General features: G+C 36.5%; 1 protein-coding gene across 1 annotated transcript in view; it reads left to right on the top strand.

Moving 5' to 3' along the window:
• The window catches only part of RABL3 (RAB, member of RAS oncogene family like 3), a 38403-nt gene extending 12612 nt beyond the window's left edge, over positions 1-25791 (top strand). The window contains exons 3-8 of the mRNA XM_024769304.1: positions 7848-7977; positions 11951-12065; positions 14253-14403; positions 19677-19748; positions 23874-23912; positions 24501-25791. Coding sequence (XP_024625072.1) covers positions 7848-7977; positions 11951-12065; positions 14253-14403; positions 19677-19748; positions 23874-23912; positions 24501-24566 — 573 coding nt within the window. The 3' untranslated portion in view covers positions 24567-25791. The remainder of the gene's footprint in view (positions 1-7847; positions 7978-11950; positions 12066-14252; positions 14404-19676; positions 19749-23873; positions 23913-24500) is intronic.
• The last annotated feature ends 664 nt before the right edge of the window (positions 25792-26455 follow it).

Here is a 26455-nt window from a genome sequence, read left to right as displayed (position 1 = left end):
TTGCCCCAAGTCTAATGGGGCCAATATAAACGCATGGCTATGCTTAATTATGAAAACAAAACTTACAGAATTTAATCTTTTCACGAATTATAAATAAGGAAATTGATTTGTCATTTCTAGTTCACTTTAATGGGATTTTTAATTCTAATTTACACATTGCACACAATCAATATCTATTGAATTCCTCTTGGGCAGCATAACAATATACAAGCACTGGGGAGAAAAAAAATTTTTTAAGGGCAGTCTTCCTACCACTAAAAATATGAGGTGGGAACTGGTAGGTGGGACAAGGTCTTTATATAAATGATCTTTAAAATAATGGTAATAATAAATGATGGCTAACATTTTTTAGTGCTTACTTTGGCTAGGCACCTATTTTGCATACTAATGCCCAAAACCCTTTGAGGTAGGTACTATTAGCTTCCCTATCTGACACATGAAGTAGTTGAGGCACAGAAGTATTAACTGACTTGTTCACGGTCACAATGCTAATAAGTGATGGAGGTGGAATTCAAACCCAGACAGTCTGGTTCAGAAACCTGTGCTTTTGATCACTACTCTGTACTGCCTTTTGTTCCAGAATGGTATTAAGAAAAAGGTATTCTAATGCTGTCAAATACAGTAACGACTAGACTCACATGGAGATTTAAATTTAATTTAAATGAACTAAAATTAAAAATTTAGTTGCTTGGTTGAACTAACCACATTTCGAGTGCCCAGTAGTCACATGTTGCTGGTGGTTACCATATTTGACATTTGCATCATCACAGAAAGTTCTGTGGGATAGCTCTGATACAGAATATAAGTGTTCAAGCGAGAAAGTGAGTCGCTTGTGAAGAACAGAAAATTATACTGAGTGTTAATGATTGAATGGGCAGCCTGGGCAACGGACAAATGTACTATTCCTTAAGAAGAGGGATATATATTACAGGTGGAAGAGAAAGAAGTGATAAATTTAGCTCTGGACATGATGAAGGGAGGGATCTGTGAGCTATCCAATGTCTAGAAGGCATTTGACGTGTTGAAGCTCAAGAGAGAATTCTGAATTGGTGTTATCTGTATAGGGATAATCCTGAACCATGAGAGCTGATGAGGTTTTCAGAAAGGAAAATTTAGAAAGAGAAGAGCTGAGGGAGAACCTTGGGGTATATTTAGAGAGTTGATGTTGAAAAGGGGGTCAGAGAAAGATTGATCAAAGAGATAGGAGGGATAGCCAAGATGATGAAATACCGCAAGAGCAAAACAGAGATGAGAATTTCATGAAGGAGGGATTGATTTTTAGTATGAAATAATACAGAGATATAAGGACTAAGAGAAAAAAAATTGGATTTGGTGACGATGAAGGTAGTGCTGACCTTTGAAAATGCAATGGAATGTTAGTGGCAGAAACCAAATGATGTGAGCAGGCAGAGAGGAAATAGAAACAGGAGTTTAAATCAGTCGTTTAGAGGTTAAATAAAGGAACAGATGGGTACAGAATAGAAGGGGAAAGTGAAGAGTTTTTTAATTTATTTTTTTATTTTTATTATTTTTATAAATTATTTTATTTTATTTATTTTTGGCTGTGTTGGATTGCCGTGCGAGGGTTTTATCTAGTTGTGGCGAGTGGGGGCTACTCTTCATTGCAGTGTGTGTGCTTCTCGTTGTGGTGGCTTCTGTTGTTGTGGAGCACAGGCTCTAGGTGCACAGGCTTCAGTAGTTGTGGCGCACAGCCTCAGTAGTTGTGGCTTGTGGGCTGTAGAGTGCAGGCTCAGTAGTTGTGGCACACGGACTTAGTTGCTCTTTGGCACGTGGGGCAGGTGGGATCTTCCCGGACCAGGGATCGAACCCAAGGTCCCTGCACTGGCAGGCGGATTCTTAACCACTGCACCACCAGGGAAGTCCAAGGGTTTTTTTTTTTTTAATAGAGGAAATGAACTTGGCTGAAGGCAGAACAAGATTACTGGTAAGGAAGAGGCAATTAGCAGACACCTTTATGATATTATTCATTCATTCATTTATTCATTCATTATATATATTGCATACCTCCTGGGTATCAGACACTGCAAAGAATTAGAAGTACAGCAATGAATGAGACAAATTCAATTCCTACTCCCCTGGTACACTCTCATTGTTGACTTTTTTCTATCCTTCTGTCTTTTCTCCCAACTCTCTCCTAAGACCTCCTACCTTCCTGACTCTCTTTAATAATAGTTCTGCAGGCACACATACTAAACCAAACTTACTAGAGAATATCTACATCCACTGCTCTTTCCTGATGTGTATCATTTTCTTTACTAAATTTGTTTCTCCTTTTTAAAAATTACACACAATGAATAAACTCTTCAAATGAGACAAAACCTTTTATACTTAGTCTTGATTTGATTTCCAATAAAAAGTTAAGAGGTGAGTAAATGAGAAGTACCAAAGTTACAGTATAGTTCCTTTTCCCATTTGATGATCAGCACATACTTTTGCTACCTGTTGAGAAAAATCCTTCTTTATATAGCTGTAAAGTCTGTAATGACTTTAAATATTCATTCCTTGATGACCTGATTTAAATATAAAACACATTTCTTATAGTTTGGCATTACCCCCCATCATGTTGGGCTCTTAGTATAGCACCGACGTACCACTTATTGTGTCAAGAGCAATACTTGTTAAAATGTCAAGCTTTCCCTTGGAGATCACTCACCCATATAAAAGATATTATGTCATAGCTACGAGCTACAAGCCACGGTTAAAGTTCTTAGGACTCATTACATTTGAATTAAGTAAAACTTAGTTTAATTCACCAGTTTGGAAAGAAAGAAGGGTACCTTCTCTTCTAATTCTGGAAGGAAACATGAAAAGATTTAATTAAGGAAGGTATTTTGTGGTGAAGAGTACAGATGAGTGGGTGAATCTGGCTTGGGAGTGTGTGTAGCCAAAAGGGAGCTGGCTAGTAGACTTGGTACATTGCAAGGCTAAGAGGGCATGCTACCTGGAAGTTGTATTACATAGTGGCTATTCTGGAAGGAGTTACAGTCTGTTTACAGTCTGTAAACATTAGACATTTGAAATAACTTTAGAGAAAAAAAATGATGTACTTAAATTTTTGCCCAGCTTAATTATGTATGAGAATCTCCTAGAGAGCTTTCTTTAAAATACAGATCCTTGAGCCCCACCCCAGAAGCTTCAAGAGTTGTCCAAGAATCTGTATTTTTTAAAATAAGCCTTCCTATTGGTTCTGATTTAATTTGTTCTTAAAACTGTACTTGAGAAGCACTGGAATTCAGTAAAATAATAAACTGAGTATAATAAAACCTTAGAGGATGACATATCCTGAATTTATTCCTTGATTTAACTAAACATATCAAAGCATCTAATATGTGCCAGGTATTATGCTATGTTGTAGGCCTACCAAGATGAATAATATGGTCCATGCTTTTAAGCTCAGAGTCTAATAGAAGAGATATCAGCAGATAAATAAGACAGTGTGGTTAGTGAAATGATAGAACTGTGCAGGATGTTATGGGAGCAAATAAGAAGAGTACCTAACTGGCCCTGATTGGTTTTGGAGCCAGGGAGGGTGGCAGGATCAACAAAGCTTCACTAAAGTAGTTGAGCTTTTTGATACCAGGTAACTGACCCCTTATAATACCTTGTATTGTTCGTTTCAGTTGTTTTGCTTAGAAATCTTGATAATATAAATTATAAATTTCCTTGCTTTCATAAACAGAATTCATGTAGTTTAACCTTTTTATTGATGACTTAACATTTTCACATATTATCAATTATTTATGCCTCATAGCAAAATAGTGATACCTTTTATCACAGTATACAAGATTACTTTCTATTATCCACAATGGTCCCCAACTGCTGTGATTTTGCTGTTGTCATTTTTGTGTCCTATCCTCTTTGTTGCCAGTCTGCTAATTGTCTTATCTTAATGTCAATGTGGCTATCTGTAGAATATCTTATTTACTTACAGTTTTCCTTGGACAAAAGGATTTGGACCAAAAAAAAAATGTGAATAAGTAAAAAGTATGAAGCATTCTGTTAAACATATATTGATATATGCATTTTATGACATCTATTTTAACTGTTCAGCTATCTTGCTTTCTGTTATTTCAGAGCCATTTGATATACAGAATATAACTTCTTCGTTTTATAAGCAAAGAAACTGAGACTCAAAGATATCAGGGATAATTAGTAGCAATCAATGGATATAGTCTAGGCTTCCTGATACCAAGAGTTCCATTGTATAAAATGAGTAATTCTTAACTAGAGGTTACAGCAAAATCATTTGGAGAATTGTTCAAATTATGCATGCCAAGGACTGGACCCCAAAGTTACTGATTCAGTAAGTCTGACATGTATATTTCTTTTTTTTTAAGGACTTTTTTTTTCAGCTTTATTGAGATATAATTGACAAAAGAAGTTGTAAGATATTTAAAGTGTATATTGTGATGATTTACTATATTCTTACACATTGTGAAAGGATTCCTCCCATCCAGTTAATTAGCACATCCATCACCTCACATGTTTATTTATTATTTATTTGGTGAGAACATTTAAGTTCTATTCTCTTAGCATGTTTCGGTTATACTATAGAGTGTTATCAACTACAGTCACCATATCATATATTAGGTCCTCAGACCTTATTCATTTTAGAGCTGAAAATTTGTACCTTTATACCAATTTCTCCCTATTTCCCCCACCCCTGCAACCCCTGGCAACCACTTTTCTATTTTCTATTTCTATGAGTTTAACTTTTTATTTAGATTCCACATATAGGTGATAGCATGCAGTTGTTTTTTTTTTTTTTCCTCTGAGTGGCTTGTTTCACTTAGCATAATTCCCTCAAGATTCTGAATAATGGGATAATATTCCATCTCATGGCTGTATATCACATCTTCTCTATTCCTTCATCCATTGACAGACACTTGAATTGTCTTCATATCTTGGCTGTTGTGCACAGAACATGGGAGTGCAGATATCTCTTCAGTATCCTGTTTTCATTTCCTTTGGATATATACCCAGAAGTGGGCTTGCTGGATCATATGGTAGTTCTATTTTTAACTTTTTGAGGAACCCTCATTCTGTTTCCATGGTGGCTGAACCAATTTACATTCCCACCAGTAGTGTACAAGGGTTCCCTTTTCTCCACATGCTTACCAACACTTGTTATCTCTTGTCTTTTTGATAACAGCCATATTAAGAGGTGTGAGGTGCTATCTCACACTTTTGATATTCATTTCCCTTCTGATTAGTGATATTGAGCACCGTTTCAGGTATTTGTTGACCATTTGTCTTCTTTGAAAACATGTCTATTCAGTTCCTCTGCCCAATTTTTAAATTGGGTTTTTTGCTATTGAATTGTATTATTTCTTTATATATTTTGGATATCAACCCTTTATCAGATGTATGATTTGCAAATATTTTATCCCATTCCATAGGATGCCTTTTCACTTTGTTGCTCGTTTCCTTTGCTGTGTAGAAGCTGTTTTATTTGATGTAGTCCCACTTGTTTATTTTTTGCTTTTGTTGGCATGTATATTTCTAAAAAAAAAAACCTTGAAAGATTCTGATATACACCCCTGAACCACCATATTATAATCTGGCTCTTGTCTATATTCTAATAGATAAGGTTGCCATATATCAGATTTCGTTTCTGAAATATAAGCAGTAAATTCTTATAGAGTCTAGACCATGAGAAAGAGAGAGATTTTGGAGTTTACTCTGAGTGAGAAAGTCATTGGAGAGTTTTGAATTGAAGGGGGATATGATCTAACTTTCATTTTAAAATGATCACTCTAGCTACTATACGGAGAACAAATGGAGGGTGGTGGGAAAGTGAGTCAGTGAGGCTCTAGTGGGGAAATCAGTTAGGGGATGATTACATTAATTCAGGCAAAGAGATAGATAGAGGCTTTGAGGGTGGTAATAGTTGAGATGGTTTGAAATGAACGGGTTTTGGATATTTTTTTAAGGCAAAAGCAACAGAATTTGCTGACAAATCAGATATGCAGTATGAGAGGAGTTAAGTTTTAAGTTAAGAGTTAAGTTAACGCTTACGTTTTTGGCCCTTCAACTAACTAGAAGGCTAGAATTGCCTTTTACTGGATCAGAGAAAACTGGGAGAAGAATGGGTTTGGAAGGAAGATTGGGATATTGTTTTTAAATATGTTAAATTTGAGGTGCCTGTTAGACATCCAAATTGTAGTTAGGTGATATGGTAGTCTGAGGTTCAAGGGACTGCTCCAGGATGTATATAAATTTGGAATTCATCAACGTATTTATGACATTTTAAATCATAAGAGTAGATGAAATTGTCAAAAGAGCAAGTGTTGCAAGATATCCAAGAACTAAACCTTGGAACACTCTAACAATTAAGAGGGTAGAGAGATGAGGACAACCCAAATGGAGACTGAAAAGGCTTAGCCAGTGAGGTAGGAAGAAAAGCAGAACAGTATGATATCCTGTAAGTTAAGTGAAGAAAGTATTGAAAGAGGAGTGATTAGTTTTATCAGATGATAGAGTAAGATGGAAACTATTCATTGATTGTTGGATTTAGCAGTGTGGAAGCCATTAATGACCTTGATAAGGAATATTTCAGTGGGGTGACTGGGACAAAAGGTGTGACAGGAATGAGTTCAAAAGAGAATATAAGGAAAAGAATTAGAGACAGTTGAGAAGAGACAACTCTTTGGAGGGCTTTTGCCGTAAAAAGGAATAGAGAAGTGGTTTGGCAGCTAGAGGAAGACATGAGGTCAAGAGAAGGTTATTTTTTTATTTTTTTTTTTGCGGTACGCTGGCCTCTCACTGTTGTGGCCTCTCCCGTTGCGGAGCACAGGCTCTGGACGCGCAGGCTCAGCAGCCATGGCTCACGGGCCCAGCCGCTCCGCGGCATGTGGGATCTTCCCGGACCGGGGCACGAACCCGTGTCCCCTACATCGGCAGGCGGACTCTCAACCACTGTGCCACTAGTGAAGCCCAAGAGAAGGTTATTTTAAGATGGGAAAAATTATGGCATGGTTGTTCGCTGGTGGGAATTATCCAACAGAGAGGGAAAATTTGATGATGAAAGGGAGAATTGATAGAGCTACCTCTTTGATAAGAAAGAAGGGATGGGATTTTATGCATAAGAAGGAGATTTGACCTTAGAGACACAGACAGTTTATCTATAATAGCTGCAAGGAAAGCAGATTATATGGGTACAGATGCAGGGAGTGGATAGATAAGCGAAGAGCAGGTTGTAGAGTTCTCTTCTGATTGCTTCTGTCTCTGGAAGCAAGATTATTAGCTGTGCTTGAGGACAAGGAAGAGAGATTGGAAGTTTGAAAAATAGGAGTAAGTGTGAAATAGTTACCTAGGGGAGGAAAAGAGGAAATAGACTATGGAACTGATTGAAGGAGAGCTCCAAAGGTAGACTTGAATTTAAAATGAATCCAGTTAGCTTGAATGTATATTTTTCTGAACATTACACTCGCTAGCTGGGTTGCAGACATGGAATACAGGAAAAGGTGGATATAATCAGGGCTGGAGTTTTGTCTAATGAATACTATGTGAGGGAAGGGTAGAGGAGAGATTAAAATGACGAATAGCAGAATTTATGCTTAGTTAGGAAGGAAATGAAGGTTTGGAAGTGGAAGGGGGGACTTTGGAAGGTGTTAGGATCCATGAACTATAGGGACCTTTGGGGTCAAAGATTATTATTGGAGTTGGAGTGTTAGAGAGAGGAAGCTGCAAAGATAGGAGGTGGTGATTAGAGAGTCAGAGGATAAGCTACTGATATGGAATGTTCAGTGCTTTAAAGTGGAATGAGGGTGTTTATGAGTTTTCTTAGTGGCTATAATAATTATTTTGATGGATTGATTTGTTAGGTTCATGACTACAAAGAAGGAACCCCAGAAGAGAAGACCTACTATATAGAATTTTGGGATGTTGGAGGCTCTGTGGGCAGTGCCAGCAGTGTGAAAAGCACAAGAGCAGTATTCTACAACTCTGTAAATGGTAAAACATTTTTTATTTTTACCATATATTAATGGTCTCAGATCATCTGATGAGGAATGCTGGACTCATCTTAATTTAAGAAAGATCTAAGATACCCCCAACTCTTAATTTAAATCTGCATATCACATTCCAGTTCATGTTTTTTAGATTCTAACTATGTATTTCAGAACATTAGATATTTGCTTTGTCTAAGTGTTTCTATTTATATTATTGTCATAAACTAAATATTGAGAGATAGTTTGGGTACTCGACATAAAACATGGAACCTTCCAAAACACTGTCCCCTGGGAGTCCTGTTTCTTCAGTCAACTGAGTATATACCATTAGGAGTCCCATGGTCTAAGCCAGATGTCCCAGAGATACTGAGATTTTTTTTCATCTGCTCCTTAGAGTCCTGTGTAATTATAAAAGCTGCCTAAGGATGTTTTTAGGGGTGTAGAAATTTCATCCAGTTACAGATATACAAACACCTGGAGCAGACTTCCAGGTAGAGGTGTGTAATAGGACATAATTACAGTTCATAGAGTGCCTACTCTGTGTCCAGGAACTAAACTACTGACACCTGTGATTTACATATAGAATTTTTTTATCTTCTCTTTAATTCATTTTTTACCTTTTTTTTTTTTACTGTGAAATATAATTTCAACTTCTCTTTGATTGATGTACCAAAAGATTTAGTATCTTACCCCTTCCTTTCTGGTAGATGCTTAGCTATTAATTGGCCTTCATTTATACTATGCTTAGATCTCATTCTATATTAAGTAAGCATTGTAATTATTCAGTACCATCTTCATTACTTATATTCCTCTTTCAATATCTTATCCCATATCATAAGGTGTTGTAGATACTTCAAAAAAGTAGAGAAGGCTCTTGCCATTGGATGCATACTGTAGAATACAGGATGAGTCATGTTAGTTCAGACCTATGTCACATTTAGCTCGGAATTCTATCTGAAAGTGTCACAATCTAATTGAAGAAACAAAATATTCATAAATGAAACAAAACACAGTTTTAAGATGGTGACATTAATATATGACATCATAATGATACATGATAAAGTACATGATAATGGCATATATTAATAGAATGTATATAATTGAAAAAAACAGTAAGATAAGACTGGTATAGTATTAGGTGACTTGCTAAAGAGCAGGAGAGAAAGAAATGAAGCCTGGTTTAGATCTAGGATCAAGTGATAAACTTGGATTATATCAGTCAAATGACTTGTCAAAGTTGATATCAATCCAATTTGGCAAAGAAAAGTTTGGATAAATAATACTTTTTCTGTTTAGATCTTTTTGACAAAGAGTTAGGATAAAAATTATAAATAAATAATAAAGTTAAAGACCATTCAGATCCTAGAAACTTTATGGAATTCTGAGTTGTAAGCTTAGTAAGTACTGAAGAAATCCATCTAAATCCATATTTATTTGGTTATCTTTTCTATACCTTCTCTCCATTAGTGATTTGTGTCTTCCTTAAATATTATTGAAGTAATTTCATATATCCTATGTTAGTTTTACAAACAAGACTGAGAGATATTCCTGTTTCTTAAAAAAAAAAAACTCCCTATTAAGAGCAATCTTAATAGGGACTCACAGACATAGAAAACAAAATTATGGTTACCAAAGGGGAAAGGGAGGGAGGGATAAATTAGGAGTTTGGGATTAGCAGATACAAACTACTATATATAAGATAGATAAACAATAAGGTCCTACTGTATAGCACAGGGAACTATATTCAATATCTTGTAATAACCTATAATGGAGAAGAATCTGAATATATATATATATATATATATATCTGAATCACTTTGCTGTACACCTGAAACTAACACAATATTGTAAATCAACTATACTTCAATGAAAAAGAAAGAAAAATCAGTTTCTGTGTTCTTCGAGCCTACCTCTGGAACATTTCTCTTGGTAGAAGTGTTCAAGGTTCTTTACTCCATCTACCATCCTTAGTTTTCTAAGAAACAGAGCATAAGGATCACTCCATTCAAATACAGTCTATTCTTAGCAATAACTTCCTTCCCTCAATACCCTACCTCTTCCCACTGTGATGAATGAGGCTGGTAATCCCCAAAGGAAACCTGTAAAATGTCTCTACCTCTCTATTTTTAAAGATTTAGAACATATTCTGATCAGCTATCACCCTGACTTCTTTCCTTTGGGCCTCACTGTGTCCCATCCCTTCTAGCTCATAATCTACAAAGCAGGAACTCTCAGCCCAAATGAAAGAAGGAAAATAAGGAAAAAGGTGCTCAATGCACTTAAAAGCTCAAAAGCCTTAAATAGAGATCCTCAAAAAATAAACTCTTCCCTGTGCATCTAATAGCTCATTTAGGCCTTTGTAATATTTTCACTCTCCCAACCAAACCCACCCATAGTTTTGTGGTATTTATACCTAGGAAATAAGGAGAGGAGAAGTATCTTCCACTCCCTTTGCCCTGAAGTGACTTTATTCTGTCTTCCTCTAGTCTTTTACTGTCAGAATACTTGATTTCAAATTCCGCTACCCCACTTACCATGTGATCTAGGGTAAGTTACTCAACCTCTCTGAGCCTCAGTTTCCACATGTGTAAAATGAAGATAATAATTCTTACCTCATAGGACTGTTCTGAAAATCAAATTAGATGCCAGACGTAAAGCACAATATTTACCACATAAATACTGAATAAATGTTAGCTATATTCTTTAACGGTAGCTATTTATTCCTTTTTTAAAATCTATCCTTGTTCACGTTTCCTTAATGCCTAATAGAGCCCCTCATTGAGGAAAGTAGAGTGAATGCAGTTGGACACAGGGGCAAGTGTCAGATCTCTATTTTTTCCAGATCCCAGGAGAGATACAGATTTATCTGAACTAACTGGAACTAGTCAACTATAATTTGCACAAGCACCTTAGTTACACAATGTCTGTAAAAACTAGAGGAGCCAAATAATTCTAACTCTTATGCCCTTCTTTTTCAAATTTACATATCTTACATCTTGAAGATGGAAGAATCATCAGTTTCACATTCTCTCTTCACAGTAGAATCTGGGTAATATAGGCAAGGGTTGGGGGTTTAAAAGCCTATTGTCTCTTGATCACAAGATGGTACCCTAAATTTCACTAGGCATTAAAGCTTTTCCTTTTTTGTCAATATCATATTGTAATAACCTGCTTTACCTTTCTGTCTAGGATCTTAACTGATTCTGTTTAATTGTATTTCTAAACCTTATTACATTTTGCTATTTTTCAATCTCTTAAAAGTCCATCTGTTTTCTACTATTCATACTTCTTGACTATCTTTTCCTACCTCCTTCTAGTGGCATATTTCTTTTGCTTTGTTAACTAGATCTCTTACAGGTAGAGCAAGCTTACATAGCTAGCCGTTAATCCGAAGAACTAAATGATTAGACTTTTGAGTTGATTAGGTTCAGGTGATCTACAAGAAAACCTCTTGTCAGCTAAAGAATAGGAATTGTATCAAATTAAATCAATACCATTTTAATAAATTTTTATTATTAAATATTTTAATGAGTGTAAGTAATACGTGTATGTATGATGTCTATGACAGATGCACAGTGTGGAAAAAAATAACCTTTTTGAATGAATATAATCTCCTATATCCTTGAAGTAGTTTTGATTCTTTTTATTGATGAAGTAGTTCTGTAATTAGGACCAGGCAGAATAGGCACTCATTAAGTGTTGAATGAAGAAAAAAAGAAAAGACATTCTAAAAGTTTAATGACATCTGTCAGCCCTTGTAGAATTTTTTAAAAGTTATATAACTGACAAAGAAAAGCTTTTAGATAATTATTTTTAAATAATTATTTGCAAGAACTTACAGAGGAAATTTTAAAATAATTGTGTCTGAGTTTGTTAGTCGTACCAAAATGTATTCAGTAAGCAACCTAATGTTTTGCCAATTGTGAAATGAAGAGGAGTTGTTACAATATTGACATTATTTTCTTTGGTTATTTTAGGTATTATTTTAGTCCATGACTTAACAAATAAGAAGTCATCCCAAAACTTGTATCGTTGGTCATTGGAAGCTCTCAACAGGGATTTGGTGCCAACTGGAGTCTTGGTAACAAATGGGTAAGCCCAGATTACTTCACAGTTGGTTTGAAATGCTATAGCAATACCAGGAATGTACCCTCCAAAATAACATTCTGTAAAATGTTTGATTTGCAAATATTTTCTCCCACTCTGTAGATTGTCTTTTCATTCTCTTAACAGTATCTTTCACAAAGCAATAGTTTTTCATTTTGATGAAGTCTAATTTCTCTTTTATGTATTATGTTTTTAGAATCATGTATAACAACTCTTTGCCTAATCCCAGATCATGCAGGTTTCCTCCTGTGTTTCTTCTAGAAGTTTTACAGGTTTTGGTTTACTTTTAGATCTATGATCTGTTTTGAGTTAGTTATAATGTGTGAGGGTTTGGTTGAGGTCGATTTTTGTATATGAATGTCCAATTGTTCCAACATTATTTGTTTCTCTGAATCCTAATCTTCTTCATAATGGTAGTTAAATATAGTGGCCTGAAAGATGCAAGGTTTTTTGTTTTTGCCTAAGTGGTACAGAGCATATAATACAATACCTGGTTATCTGTCTCTTTGTGATGTTAAGGTGTTATCAGACTTATCCATTCATGATAAAATTCCCCATTTGCTTTTTACCTAATGATTTAAAAAGAAAAAAAGGATTTTGAGATCAAATTTCAAATTGGATATAAGATTTAATGAAAGAAAGTGAGAAAAAGGAAAGTTAAAAAGAGAAATAAGAGAACAGATTGTAAATATACATATATTATGTGCAACATATATGTTATGTTACATATATACAATAAATATATATGTTAATGTACAAGAGATTATGAAAGACTGCAAGTGACAAATGTGTATCAAAAATGATGTTTGATAAAATATATACAAAAAGTTGTATGTAAGCCAGAGTTAGAGTATAAGGGGAAAAAAGTCCTAAAGGAGGGCACTTTCAAAACTTTATTCTCTAATAAAGCAAATTTCAGTTTTGGACCATGTCTCCTAAGTCAACATTGATGTTAGTAAGAAGAATTAAAGGCCTTGAACTCAAACTGTTGTTGGCTTTGATGCAGTAATTAGGATGATAGTATTTTTATGAAATAGGAGGTAACATAATTCAAAACAATTTTGTTCCAAGTCTGAACAGTAACTGAGGCTCTGTAAGGTTATTGTGAAGGGCAAAAAGATTTGGTAAGTTCTTGTGCATGGGCGCACACACAAACACAATTTAGATTATTCAAAGAGAAAGAAGAGTGATGTCAAAGGAAGGAAAAAAATTATGCTCACCTGGTTTGTATTGATTGGGTTATGCAATATTGATTTACTGTCATAAGGTGTTGCAACCAGATTTTGCTGACTGTTATAAACTGAGCTTATAATATGTCAGAACTCCAAATCTGTTTCATTTCTCACATGTGAGTAGAATTTATATTAATTGAACAACATTGGGCTCTATGTTCCTTTCAGTAATAGAAAGACAGTGACCCAAGGCCACTAACCCTAAGTGATTCTTACTACCTGTTCTGTGTCTCCCACAGCTCTCGTGTCAGGACAAACAACTATTTGGTACTTAATTCTTTCCTTTTACTATTCATTTTGCATTTCAGTTGTTTCTTTCCCTTTCCATTTGTTGAATCCATCTTTCCCCAGGCTGTAGCATCACCTATGGTTGATTTATACTGGCCTTCAGCATTCCTATTTCTGATTTTCCTAAAATGATCTATTTTTCTTTACTATTCATAGACAGAAATGAGTATGGTAGGTGTAAAGCTTATGCATACCCCAGGAGGTACCCAGAAGCTTGACATTTTCCCCTCTGGCAAAAGGCGTGACTGCCATGGTAGGTAGGGTACTGGGTTTTCTCTCCACGGAGGTTTGAATCCACTCTCTGCATCTACCCAGAAAAATTCCTGAGCTGTTAGCCTTAGAAGACAGAGCTTTGGGAGAAGTCAAGTCAACCTACTTTCATATACCTGGTGGGCACTCAGTTTATTCAAGTAGTCTGTAAAGACTCATGGGACAAATTTTGAGTAGTTGAATTAACAATTGGAACTTGAAAGATGGCGAGGATTGATTGAAAAAATGAACAACTAGGTGGGAGAAAAGTAAGTTTATAGGTAATGGGTGAGCAAGAGTCAGTGAAGTATCTGTAAAATAGTGCGAGTAGTTGCATTTAAATATTACACATCTACATCAGAAAGGTAAATTCTATTCACCTCTTCATTATTATTTATCACAGGGATTATGACCGGGAACAGTTTGCTGATAACCAAATCCCACTGTTGGTAATAGGGACTAAACTGGATCAGATTCATGAAACCAAGCGCCATGAAGTTTTAACTAGGACTGCTTTCCTGGCTGAGGATTTCAATGCAGAAGAGATTAATTTGGTGTGTATTTTTTACTAATGCATGTTTGTATTATTATCAGGTAAAGGCAAAACCAAAGACTTCGAAAGTTCTGTATTCTCACAGAGGAAGCTTTATATTTGAAATCAGGCATTTAGGTTCTAGTCCAAAAGGTAATGAAGATTGGAGCCAACATAGATTATGAGACGGGCAAAGCCTCCTTATATGCTGACCTGTTGGAATGTTCAAACTTTGTTTTATTCTTGCTTTAGAAAAGCCTCTTAGCTTCTTAAACTACAGAATTTACCTTAAAGGGTAAACAAGTATGTAAATGAGAAAATTACAAACTGTAAACTAGGAGTGCTTCATAAGCATTAGTTTATATAAACTAATGTATAGTTAGTAATGTATAAGCATTAGTTTATACTATGGATTGAGTCCCTTCCTGAGACATTTAGCTCAATTAGAACTGGACATTAAGAAGGCTAGAAAAGTTCTCATATAAGCTAGTTAGTGTTGCCTAGAGAATGATCCTGGCCAGCAGCTTCAGTCATGGTTTGTATGTCATTGTTCACAAGTAGGATTTCTGCAACATATCAACGCACTGGCATTCCAGACGTGGTGGTGGTAGTTTAATACCACTAATGGCTAACATTCATTAAGGACTTATTAGTGCCAAGCACTGTTCTAGTGCTTTATGTACATTATCTCACATGCATCGTCTTCACATCAATCCTATAAGGTAGGTACTATAAATACCTCCATTTTAAAAATGAAGACTAGAAGCAAAGAGGGGTAATTAGGCTAAGGTTACACAGGTCAAACCAGGCACTCTGACTCCAGAGCCCATGCTCTACAACTAAGCCTGTTTTCCACTTAATTATCCTTCACCTAACATTTAGAATCTCGGAGCTGAAAGAATTGTTAGAAATCATCTAGATCACCAATTACTCAAACCTGACTGTGTATTCAATATTATAGTATTTGTGAAAATTTTTGAATAAATGCCCCACAGCTGGAGCTTTTTATTTATAAGGTTTGACAGAAGGACTCAGTAATTTTTTTTTTTTTTTTTTTTGTGGTATGCGGGCCTCTCACTGTTGTGGCCTCTCCCGTTGCGGAGCACAGGCTCAGCGGCCATGGCTCACGGGCCCAGCCACTCTGCAGCACGTGGGATCTTCCCGGACTGGGGCACGAACCCTTGTCCCCTGCATTGGCAGGCGGACTCTCAACCACTGCGCCACTAGGGAAGCCCCGGACTCAGTAATTTTAACTAATAACTCAGCTGATTCTGATGCCCTTTCTCTGTGAATCAACATTGGTGAACGCGGCTTGGTTCAACTCCACCTGTACCCCCATAATTGAGTCAGCTTCTGCCTGCCATTCCATTGTTTTTTACATTCTGCTTTGCAGTGCAGATGCTTTATTTTTCTCAGCTACCACCATGGAATATTCAGCATAAATGCCCAGGTAGTCAACACTGGACCATCATATTGCAGAGAATTCCTGTTACATAGAATATATAATATCCTTGTCAAAGAAGTACTGAGGTTACTTTGTTTGAACATTGTTTCCAAAGGGAAATTTACCACTGAATAGCTTAATTTGTTCCAGCAATTACTTTTTTTTTAATAATAAAAGTAGCTGGCATTTATTAAGTGCTTACACATGCTAGACACATACTATTTTACTTTTAATGTATTTTAGAATGTATCTGTTTCCAGTGCCTGTGGGTTTCTGTGACAATCGTCTAGATATGTGCTTTTCCTATTTTACTTGCAAAGTCAGGGCGATCTTTAATTGTTAACAAAATGTAAAGGTACTCAAGTGGCAAACATGGTCTTCACAGAATTCACATACAACATACTTATGGCCTTTTATCAGTGTACACCTTCAAGAACACAGCAGAAACAAGAGGGTCTTGAGGATGCAGGGAAGAAAAAATGAGGAGGAAAATTGGATAAGAGTTTCAAAAAGAGGTAACAGTCAAAAAGACTCAGCAAGTAAATATAAAGTCTCAAGTAAAAACTAATTTAACACTGTTAGTGCTAGCATCTTTGGTTACTGTATGAATTTACTTAAAATTATTAAAAAGTAAGAATTAAAAAAAAAAAAAAAAGTAAGAATTAACATAACTGTATACATCAAAGATAGAATCAAAGCTTTCTTGTGCCTGGAAAAAAAGAAGACAAGTTGTTTAAATTATAAACAGGGAGGAGGTTACTTATTTTTTTAAATCCTATTAGGTTTTTTTGTGTCTAGCACAAATTTTCCTCTGTTATGTGTTTACTTCAAAGTGATCATTCTGAAGCATCTTCCCTAGTTAATGTGTCTTTCTCAAGCTTAGGCAAGCATTTAGAGCTATCAATTTTCAGGCTTTGCCCTACACCATGATCAATAGCAGATAGTTATAGTTCTTTCAGATCTAAAATTTTCTTCCTAAAATCATAGGGTTTCTCTAGCCTGGTCAACCTGAAATTGTGGAGGCTTAGAAATAAGTTTTGGGGAGGTTTTGTCTGTTTGATGTTTGATTTAATTTTTGTATTTAGTACTTTAGCTCTATTTGGAGTCATCTCTGAAGTCTTTTGACAATCTGATGATTATGTGATCAATATCTGTTTTGTAAAACATATCTAATACAGATCTAGCTAAGGTTTGTCTTTTATATGCCTCAATTGCTGTATAAATGTGTTCAAACATGATTTCAGATACAACAGTTTACACGATGACATTTCAGTCTGCTTAATCCACATATAGAATTATCTTTTATTATGTTAGGTGCTTTTGTGTCTGAAAATTCAATCTGATGGCATTTTCTTGGGATGAAGAAAGAAGGAAACTAACATTTCAGTACCTACTATGTGTCAGACATGCATTATCTCATTTAATTTTCACAAAAATCCTATGGGTCAAGTATCGCTATCTCCATTTCACAAATGAATAAGCTCAACTTTAAAGGTTTAGTAACCTAACCAATGTCACACAATCTAGAGATGTTGGGATAGATACTCAGCTTCAGAGCCTGCTGTCTTCAAAGACCTCTGATTTTTCTTTTACTCTATGATCTTTGAAAAGTTGTAGTCTCTCTTTTCTTTTGTGGTTTTGGAAAATGTATAGCTTCTGGTCAGAATTTAAAATGTGAGCCTTGAATGTTGTATATTGGTAAAATAGGGATTGTTACAAAATGCATTGGAAAGGAATCATGTGGGCTTAGAGATTACAATCAGAATAAATGCAACAATAATAACTTCAGTGATTTCCCAAGGGACACAGGTGATCTATAACCGAAAAAATAAATACTAACCTTGCAAAGGAGCCTATATGATATCCCCATGGTTGGGTCTTAGGTGGCATTTGAGGTACAAATCAAAGTACTCAGTCGCTTAAGTTGGCAAGTCAATGATGACAAGCTAAGGCAATTCAACACTGGAATTCCAGGAAAGGGATAGTAAACCTTTTAAGGTCTTTACTAATCATTGCAATGTACTAGTCACTTCATTATAATGTTTCAGATTCTTTTGTCTCTTCAGAGCCCCATTTTTTCCTATTTGTATCCTAATAGTAAATATCTGTTGTTTATTATTAAAAATAATATTTAATGATATTTTAAAATAAACTTTTCTATTGTTTATTTTAACCAAAAAATATATCTATTGTTTATTATTATCTTTATGGCCTACCAAGAGATGTAGTGCCTTGCATTCAGTGAGTGAGAAATCCCTGGCCACCGTTCTGTTTGTTTTTTGCTCCTCCTGCTCTTTGTTTTCATGCTTCCTACTATTCCTAAGAACTTCATAGTACTTAAGTTAGTTGAGCACTGGTGAGTAACTAGTACTAAAAAGTGAAGTGTTGTCCTCAGAGTGGGAGAAAATATTTGCAAATGAAACAACTGACAAAGGATTCATCTCCAAAATATACAAGCAGCTCATGCAGCTCAATATCAGAAAAACAAACAACCCAGTCCAAAAGTGGGCAGAAGACCTAAATAGACATTTCTCCAAAGAAGATATACAGATTGCCAACAGACACATGAAAGGATGCTACAACATCACTGATCATTAGGGAAATGCAAATCAAGACCACAATGAGGTATCACCTCACAACGGTGAGAATGGCCATCCTCAAAAAATCTAGAAACAATAAATGCTGGAGAGGGTGTGGAGAAAAGGGAACCCTCTTGCACAGTTGGTGGGAATGTAAATTGATACAGCCACTATGGAGAACAGCATGGAGGTTCCTTAAAAAACTAAAAAGAGAACTACCATATGACCCAGCAATCCCACTACTGGGCATATACCCCGAGAAAACCATAATTCAGAAACAGACATGTACTACAATGTTCATTGCAGGACTATTTAAAATAGCCAGGACATGGAAGCAACCTAAGTGTCCCTCGACAGACGAATGGATAAAGAAGATGTGGCACATATATACGATGGAATATTACTTAGCCATAAAAAGAAACGAAATTGAGTTATTTGTAGTGAGGTGGGTGGACCTAGAGTCTGTCATACAGAGTGAAGTAAGTCAGAAAGAGAAAATAAATACCATATGCTAACACACATATATGGAATCTAAAAAAAAAATTAAAAATAGTTCTGATGAACCTAGGGGCAGGACAGGAATAAAGAAGCAGATGTAGAGAATGGACTTGAGGACACGGGGAGGGGGAAGGGTAAGCTGGGACGAAGTGAGAGAGTAGTAGCATTGACATGTATACACTACCAAATGTAAAATAGATGGCTAGTGGGAAGCAGCTGCATAGCACCGGGAGATCAGCTAGGTGCTTTGTGACCACCTAGAGGGGTGGGACAGGGAGGGTGGGAGGGAGGTGCATGAGGGAGGGGATATGGGGATATATGTATACATATAGCTGATTCACTTTGTTATATAGCAGAAACTAACACACCATTGTAAAGCAATTATACTACAATAAAGATGTTTTAAAAAAAGTGTTTTTAATAGCTCTATTTCTGCTTTTGAAGGTAAATGTAGGCAGGTCACCTAATTAGTATGTTGGTTTTGTTGTTAGTAAGACATTAACAATCCTGTCTCCCTTTATGAATTATTTGATGGTGAATACAGTGGTTCAGTGTCCTCTAAAATTGCCTAAATAACAAAGAGTAAGTGGCCTCACCTTCCTTTAGCACTTTCCTCTTTGCTGTGTGCATGATAATTTGAAAATTACTTGAATATTTTATGAGAGTATTATGCCTAATATTTTACTATAGAAATGTGCAAGAGAAACAGTAATGACTCACAAAGAGCTTATGTTTCCTAACGTTTAATTGTGGATCTTATGTTTTATCTTCTAGGACTGCACAAATCCACGGTACTTAGCTGCAGGTTCTTCCAATGCTGTCAAGCTCAGTAGGTTTTTTGATAAGGTAATGGCTTCAATTAAGTTATTTTTAAACTTAATTTATGTATTATGAGAGTTTCAATTCTTTGTAGAATGCTTTGTCCTTTTATTCCTTCATCCTAAACTTCACAGCCTGAATACTACTTGTTTTGATCTCTTATCTGTTGATGTAATTGCTCAAGGCCTGCTGACATGTTTATTCTATCACCAGTGTTCTCTAAGCAAAGGATGAAAGCTACTGTATTCAAATGGGGTTTTTTAAGATACCTAATTCCCTCCTTAAAACAATTTATGTTTCCGTATTTTCTAGCATTTTTGTGCTTATTCACCACACCCAAGTCCCCACAAAAGGCACTTAAACTGAGGACATTCTGCTTAAAGCCCTGAGTTATTTTTGCTCTCCCAGCTACTAATATTCTCCATATAAATGTTACTGCTACTTTTAAGGCTAGGTCATCTTCTTGATTCCCTAATTTTCCCTATCAGAAACCTTTGCATTCCAATTATTCACTGTTACCAGCATCATCTTATTGTCCAGAACTGGAATGAAAATGCAGCATTTTCAACATACTGGTAAATTAGAGCACTGTTTGTCTTTCCTTCACAAGGCCATACAGCTGCATTGCATACAATATTGACCAAGTTAAATTGTTTACCCAATGTTGACGTTGTGTAGTAAAGTAAAATAGGATGTATTTCTGTATTATTATTGAAAAAGATTAATTTCTGTCTTATATTTCCTTTTACAAGTAATCTCCCAAGAAAAAAATTTCCCTCCTCATAGCTCTTCTTTATGAATCATTTTTCTTTTAACTATTTAGAAATCTAATATTTGGCTCTTTTGTCCAATAGGTCAGCATAAGATGAGCCCCACACTTCGTCCCTGTTTAATATTAGGCCACTGGGAAATTTTTGCTTTATTGCAGAACTTCCCAACTGGTGTGTGGCCAAAAGGGTACAGGTGCACTGAGATAGTGATCCCCTCAGTCCTCAGAGCAGCCAGAGCCCCTGGCCTGGCTCTTCCATTTACTCCATTTGTACATTTGCTAATGTATAAATATTAGCATTTTCTAAATGTGTCATGACATGAAAAAATGGTTGGAAGCACTGCAAGGAACCAAATTTTCTCTCCACATTGTTTTCAAACTTAAAACGTAAGAACTTCCATTTGTTTAGATCCGTGGCCGCTATCTATGTCCCCTAGGAGCAGCATCATATAGATCTGTGTCTGACATGGAAAGATCCCACAATATATTATTTAAATTTTAAATAATTTATTAATTTTAAAATTAAAAAAGTAAAATGTGGGCTTCCGTGGTGGCGCAGTGGTTGAGAGTCCGCCTGCCGATGCAGGGGACACGAGTTCGTGCTCCGGTCTGGGAAGATCCCACATGCCGTGGAGCGGCTAGGCCCATGAGCCATGGCCGCTGAGCCTGCGCATCCGGAGCCTGTAATCCACAACGGGAGAGGCCACAACAGTGAGAGGCCCGCGTACCGCAAAAAATAAATTAATTAATTAATTAATTTAATGTAATGTAATAAGTTATATCCTACAGAAACAGTGGGTTATAGATCAGTGTGACCCAAGTTGTCAGGCAAGACTACTTAAAAAAAAAAATTAGAGGGAACTTGGTTGGTTTTAAGAAGAGAGCAAGTTTTGATAAGAGGAGACTTCCCTGGTGGTCCAGTGGTTAAGACTCCGTGCTCCCAATGCAGGGGGCCCGGGTTCAATCCCTGGTCAGGGAACTAGATCCCACATGCCACAGCAAAGATCCCTCATGCCAGCAACTAAGAGCCGGCACAGCCAAATAAATAAATAAATAAATAATTTTTTAAAAAATGGTTTGATAAGAGAAGGACATCGCAAGTTGAGGGCAGGGAATTATGAGCAAAATTGAAAAGCAGCTTCTCTCTTGGTTTCCTAAATCACAAACAAAGTCAGGTGGATTAAGAGGTTGGCCAGGACTTCCCTGGTGGCACAGTGGTTAAGAATCTACCTGCCAAGGCAGGGGACATGGGTTCCCTGTTCCTGGTGGATCCCACATGCCACGGAGCAACTAAGCCTGTGCGCCACAACTACTGAGCCTGCACTCTAGTGCCCCAAGCCACAACTCCTGAGCCCACGTGCCACAGCTATTGTAGCCAGCACGCCTAGAGCCTGTGCTCTGCAACAAGAGAAGCCACCGCAATGAGAAGACCACGCACCGCAACGAAGAGTAACCCCCGCTCGCCGCAACTAGAGAAAGCCTGCACGCAGCAACGAAGGCCCAATGCAGCCAAAAAATAATTAATTAATTAATTTAAAAAAAAAAAAAAGGTGGGCCTGACCTCCATCCTGAGGTGGTTGCCTGAAAGCAAGGGACTTGGCAGCTAAGATATGACTTTACATCATATCTTCCAGAATTTAGTGTAAAGATTTCTTTTCCAAGGGACTTCCCTGATGGCGCAGTGGTTAAGAATCCACCTGCCAATGTAGGGGACACAGGTTTGAGCCCTGGTCTGGGAAGATCCCACAGGCTGCAGAACAACTAAGCCCACCAGCCACAACTACTGAGCCCACGTGCTGCAACTACTGAAGCCTGTGTTCCTAGAGCCCATGCTCTGCAACAAGAGAAGCCACTACAATGAGAAGTCCATACAGTGCAACGAAGAATAGACCCTGCTCGCTGCAACTAGAGAAAGCCCGCGTGCAGCAACAAAGACTCAAAAATTAAATAAATAAAAGATTTCTTTTCCAAAGGGGAATCTAATCCTCTTCCACACTCCCTTCGCTAATAGTAATTCCTAACCACTCTAGAGTAATAGAATTTTCCTGTCCTACCCTGGAGAGAGGAAGGAAAATCAGTCCTGTCATAGTTTTTGTGGTGTCAGGTATTTTAGATGGGTACTAATCATGAACCAGCTTTTCTACCTTTGAGGCCAGTGAGTGCAACTTTACCCTGAGTCTCTTGTGGCTAAAAGTAACCCATCCATAGTCTTGAAGATAAAAACAATCCAGATGATATGGCTGTCAGGCCAATGAGAGCAAGCTGCTGCAGGCCTGGAAGAAGATGCTCTGCTTTATTCTGAGGAAGTTCCTAGCTTCATAATTCTAGATTCTAATGTCTTAGAGTTAATCTCCAGCTAATCTGTATTCTAATCTGCTGAACTTTTCTTAATCACATGTAAAGCTCTGTGTAAAGAAAATAATACTGCCTCTGTCACCATTGCAGTTTCTCAAGTGTTAGGACAGAGTTCTTTTTTTTTTTTTTTAATGTTTTTCATCATGTGACTGTAGAGAGCAAACGTATGGACACCAAGGGGGGAAAGTGGCGGGGGGGGGGGGGATGAATTGGGAGATTTTGATTGACATGTATACACTAATATGTATAAAATAGATAGCTAATAACCTGCTGTATAAAAAATAAATAAAATAAAATTCAAAAAAAACGTTTCTCATCATGTGAAAATATGGTGCTCTTAAACTCATTATGTTAGGGCATATATTTTAAAGGCTTCTTTTCAGTAGTAGTGATGGATTTGTACAGATACATCCACTGCTTTACCTTATTTCTCTTACTGACTAAATACAGACAATTTCGAAACTGCTGAATTAAGGGTGCAGATTAAGTCGGAAAAGAAGTTAATTGACTGCTTTTGATGTTGTGTCATCTGTCTCCATTAAGGACCGACAGAATTTACAACTGTGTTTACTAGAGGGATGTGGCAGTTTACTACATTATACAGACAGACTCCTCTTTAAAGAATAGGTATGCTATTGTAGTAGCAAAAGTGCTTTGCTTTTATCTTATGGATTCTGTTTGGTACCTTTTGGGGCTGACTGCTAGGAAACTTTGAGCCAAATTTGCAGCCGTACACTAGGAATTGCATGGGATGTCATGTCACTCTCTGGTTATTTAGTCTTTTTTTGTTGTTCATGTATTTTTTGACCTATCATTAATGCTTTTTGGAACAAGAGGCAGGCTTTTATAAAAATACTTCCACAATCCTGATCTCATTAGCACCAGATTTAACTCATTGTACTAGATGTCTGTGCTGTTGAAAAGACTCTTAATTTGGGTATATACCTTTTAGTGCCGTTAGTGGCCATTGCAGTTACCACCTTTTCAAGGTATATGTGCTAAGCCCTTAAAATCTTTGTTTTTCACAGGTCATAGAGAAGAGATACTTTTTAAGAGATGGTAATCAGGTCTGTATCTATCTTTTCTTGATAAAATGATTTCTTGAAATTGGAGAGAGGTTTGACTTATTTGAAATTAATTTCCAAATTTACTTTTGAAATTTTTTTTACAAAGTGGGGTCGGTGGGAGTCCTTTGCAGGCCCAAGCAACTGACTTTCTTCTGTCCTGTTAAATACAAAAGAAAAAATCAGATCAAGGGAAAATAAAGGTCTAAGAAACAAAAAGAATCCAGAGATAAGTTTACATTATAAAATAATAGAATTGCTTGAGACTCCAAAGGCATATATCCAGAGTCTATCACAATGCAAATAATTCATATAAAAGTCCAATAGGTGAATATTATGAGATTCACCACCATCCTGTCTGATTTAGATGGCACTATCACCAATTGCTTGGCAAATGTTTTTCATTTTGGTAGAATTTATTTTTATTATTTAATCTGCTGTGGTTTTCTGAGTAAAACCGCAGAAAGATAGTTCTTTAAAGAATGACAGCCCAACATACAGAAACAGAAAATAAGGAGAACATTTTAAAGGCTATTAGCATTTGAACTCTGCCTGCTTGAGTCCTAATATGATTATCTTTCTTGCCTACAGATTCCAGGCTTTCCTGATCGAAAAAGGTTTGGGGGAGGAACATTAAAGAGCTTACATTATGACTGAATTACACTCATCCTTTGAAGAGTAAGCAAGCAGTGGCAGTTTTTCACAGCTTTCTTCTTGCTGTGTCAGTTATTAATGTCTCAGGCTTTTAACGAAATCATCTTAAAATGCCACCCTTCAGCCTCACCCTTTAATGGAAAACTGAAAGGAAGTAACAGCGTGGGAAGTCCAAACTTTGTCCCCATTCTCTCTGTTCCTCACCTTTCTGTCCCTGTTTATAGATTATATAAAAGCCTTGTGGAAATACGAGATGTCAAAATGATGCAGTAAATGAGCAGCGACAGAATGCTGCAGAGAAAATTTACTCTTGCCCAGAACTGGAGGGTTTTTATGAGTCTGTAATTTTCCCACATTCCTTGCTGAAGGCTTAATTAAGTACTTCAAAAATGTATCTCCTTCAAAAATGTATCTCTATTGTTTTACCTTCTGAGGGGAAAGGTTATGTTAACCAGCCCTGAGTTGTCCACCCCAAACACTCTGTCATTTTCAAAGAAGCAAAATGGTGTTATTTAACTGCTTCCACCTTCATCACACAAAAGGATGCCTAATAATAGCAACCCTTGTCTCTCTCTCCTCTCCTTTGCAAATGGCTCAGTGGCTGGAAGAGACGGACTAATAGCTGGAGTTAAATATAAATAGATTAATAATACATAGAGAACAGCAGTACCAGAAAAGAAGAATTATGCGAGAAATTGACAGCTCACTAAATCCTTCACTCTTTAGGTTACAGCTGTCTGCACCCTCTTACTGTTTTCTGTTTGGAAATAGGTAGGGTGAAATCTAAGACCTGCACAAGGGCAGTAAGAGAGATTTACAGCCTCTTCAGTTTTTATTTTTATTTTTGAAGGAAAGATCAACTCCTAAAATGTCCCTTAACTATAGTCCGTAAACTAAGAATATTATTCTTTGTGTCAACAATGTATTTATGGAGAGAAGTAAAAATAACTTCCACAGCAACACATTTACATGAATTATGGACTAGGATTCTTGGATTTCATAATCCAAAATTTGGCGGGGTTGTATATGCATAATTGTTCATCACTACTTTTTTTACCCATCTTTTTTGCTTGTGTACTTGCCTTTGCCCCAGTCTTTGTTAATATATAAACCTGTTTTACGAAAACTGTAATTTGCTGCCTTATTCAACAACTCCTTTTCACATGTATTCTTCTCTCTAGGAGGTCTCTGCACTCCTGATTTTGCTCCATATTAAAGTATAATAATAATAAATACACAGTTTCAGCTTCTCATTTTAAAACTAGGGGAAAAAAAAACACTAAAATCTCTTTCTATTCCATACTTTGGAAATCAAGGTGTGCTGAAAGAGGATATTAAAATGACGATGTTAGAGAGTGCTTTGAGAAAGTCTGTCTTGGGAATTTGGCAAGGGATTTTAAAGCACTTTTCATCAGCTAGAATTTTCTCCAGTCTTTCTTCACATCCTCCCCCACAAGAGTTAGCCCTGATTTCTTTTTTGACATAAAGGAGAGCTATGCAAATCAGGATCTGTATGTGGAATTTGGCACAAGTATTTTGTGACAGTGGCTGTGCAGTTAAGAAGTAGAAACTAAATGCATATGCAGAAGACCTAAACCAACTGAAGCTCTTTGTATTCCTCTTTTAAAAAATAAATCAATAACCCTTAATTAGAAAGAAGATCTATTCCAATTTCTCTATTTTCTCCCTTATTAAGAAATAAGTGAAAATAACCTATCACTGATGGCTTCAGGGTCAACCTTGAAAAATTAACAATACTCAACTTCATTTGTTCTTGCTGTCAGGCTTGACTCCTGAATTACAGTTTTCTAAGAAAAAATGATTTTAATCATCTAAGGTAAGTTTGTTGCAGCATTAGTAGCAGCAAAATAAGGTTGTTGGCCAAAGTGAAT

Source organism: Neophocaena asiaeorientalis, unplaced genomic scaffold, assembly GCF_003031525.2.
Source record: "Neophocaena asiaeorientalis asiaeorientalis breed wild unplaced genomic scaffold, Neophocaena_asiaeorientalis_V1.1 scaffold671, whole genome shotgun sequence".
Lineage (NCBI taxonomy): Eukaryota > Metazoa > Chordata > Mammalia > Artiodactyla > Phocoenidae > Neophocaena > Neophocaena asiaeorientalis.
This window is presented reverse-complemented; position numbering and strand designations above follow the sequence as displayed.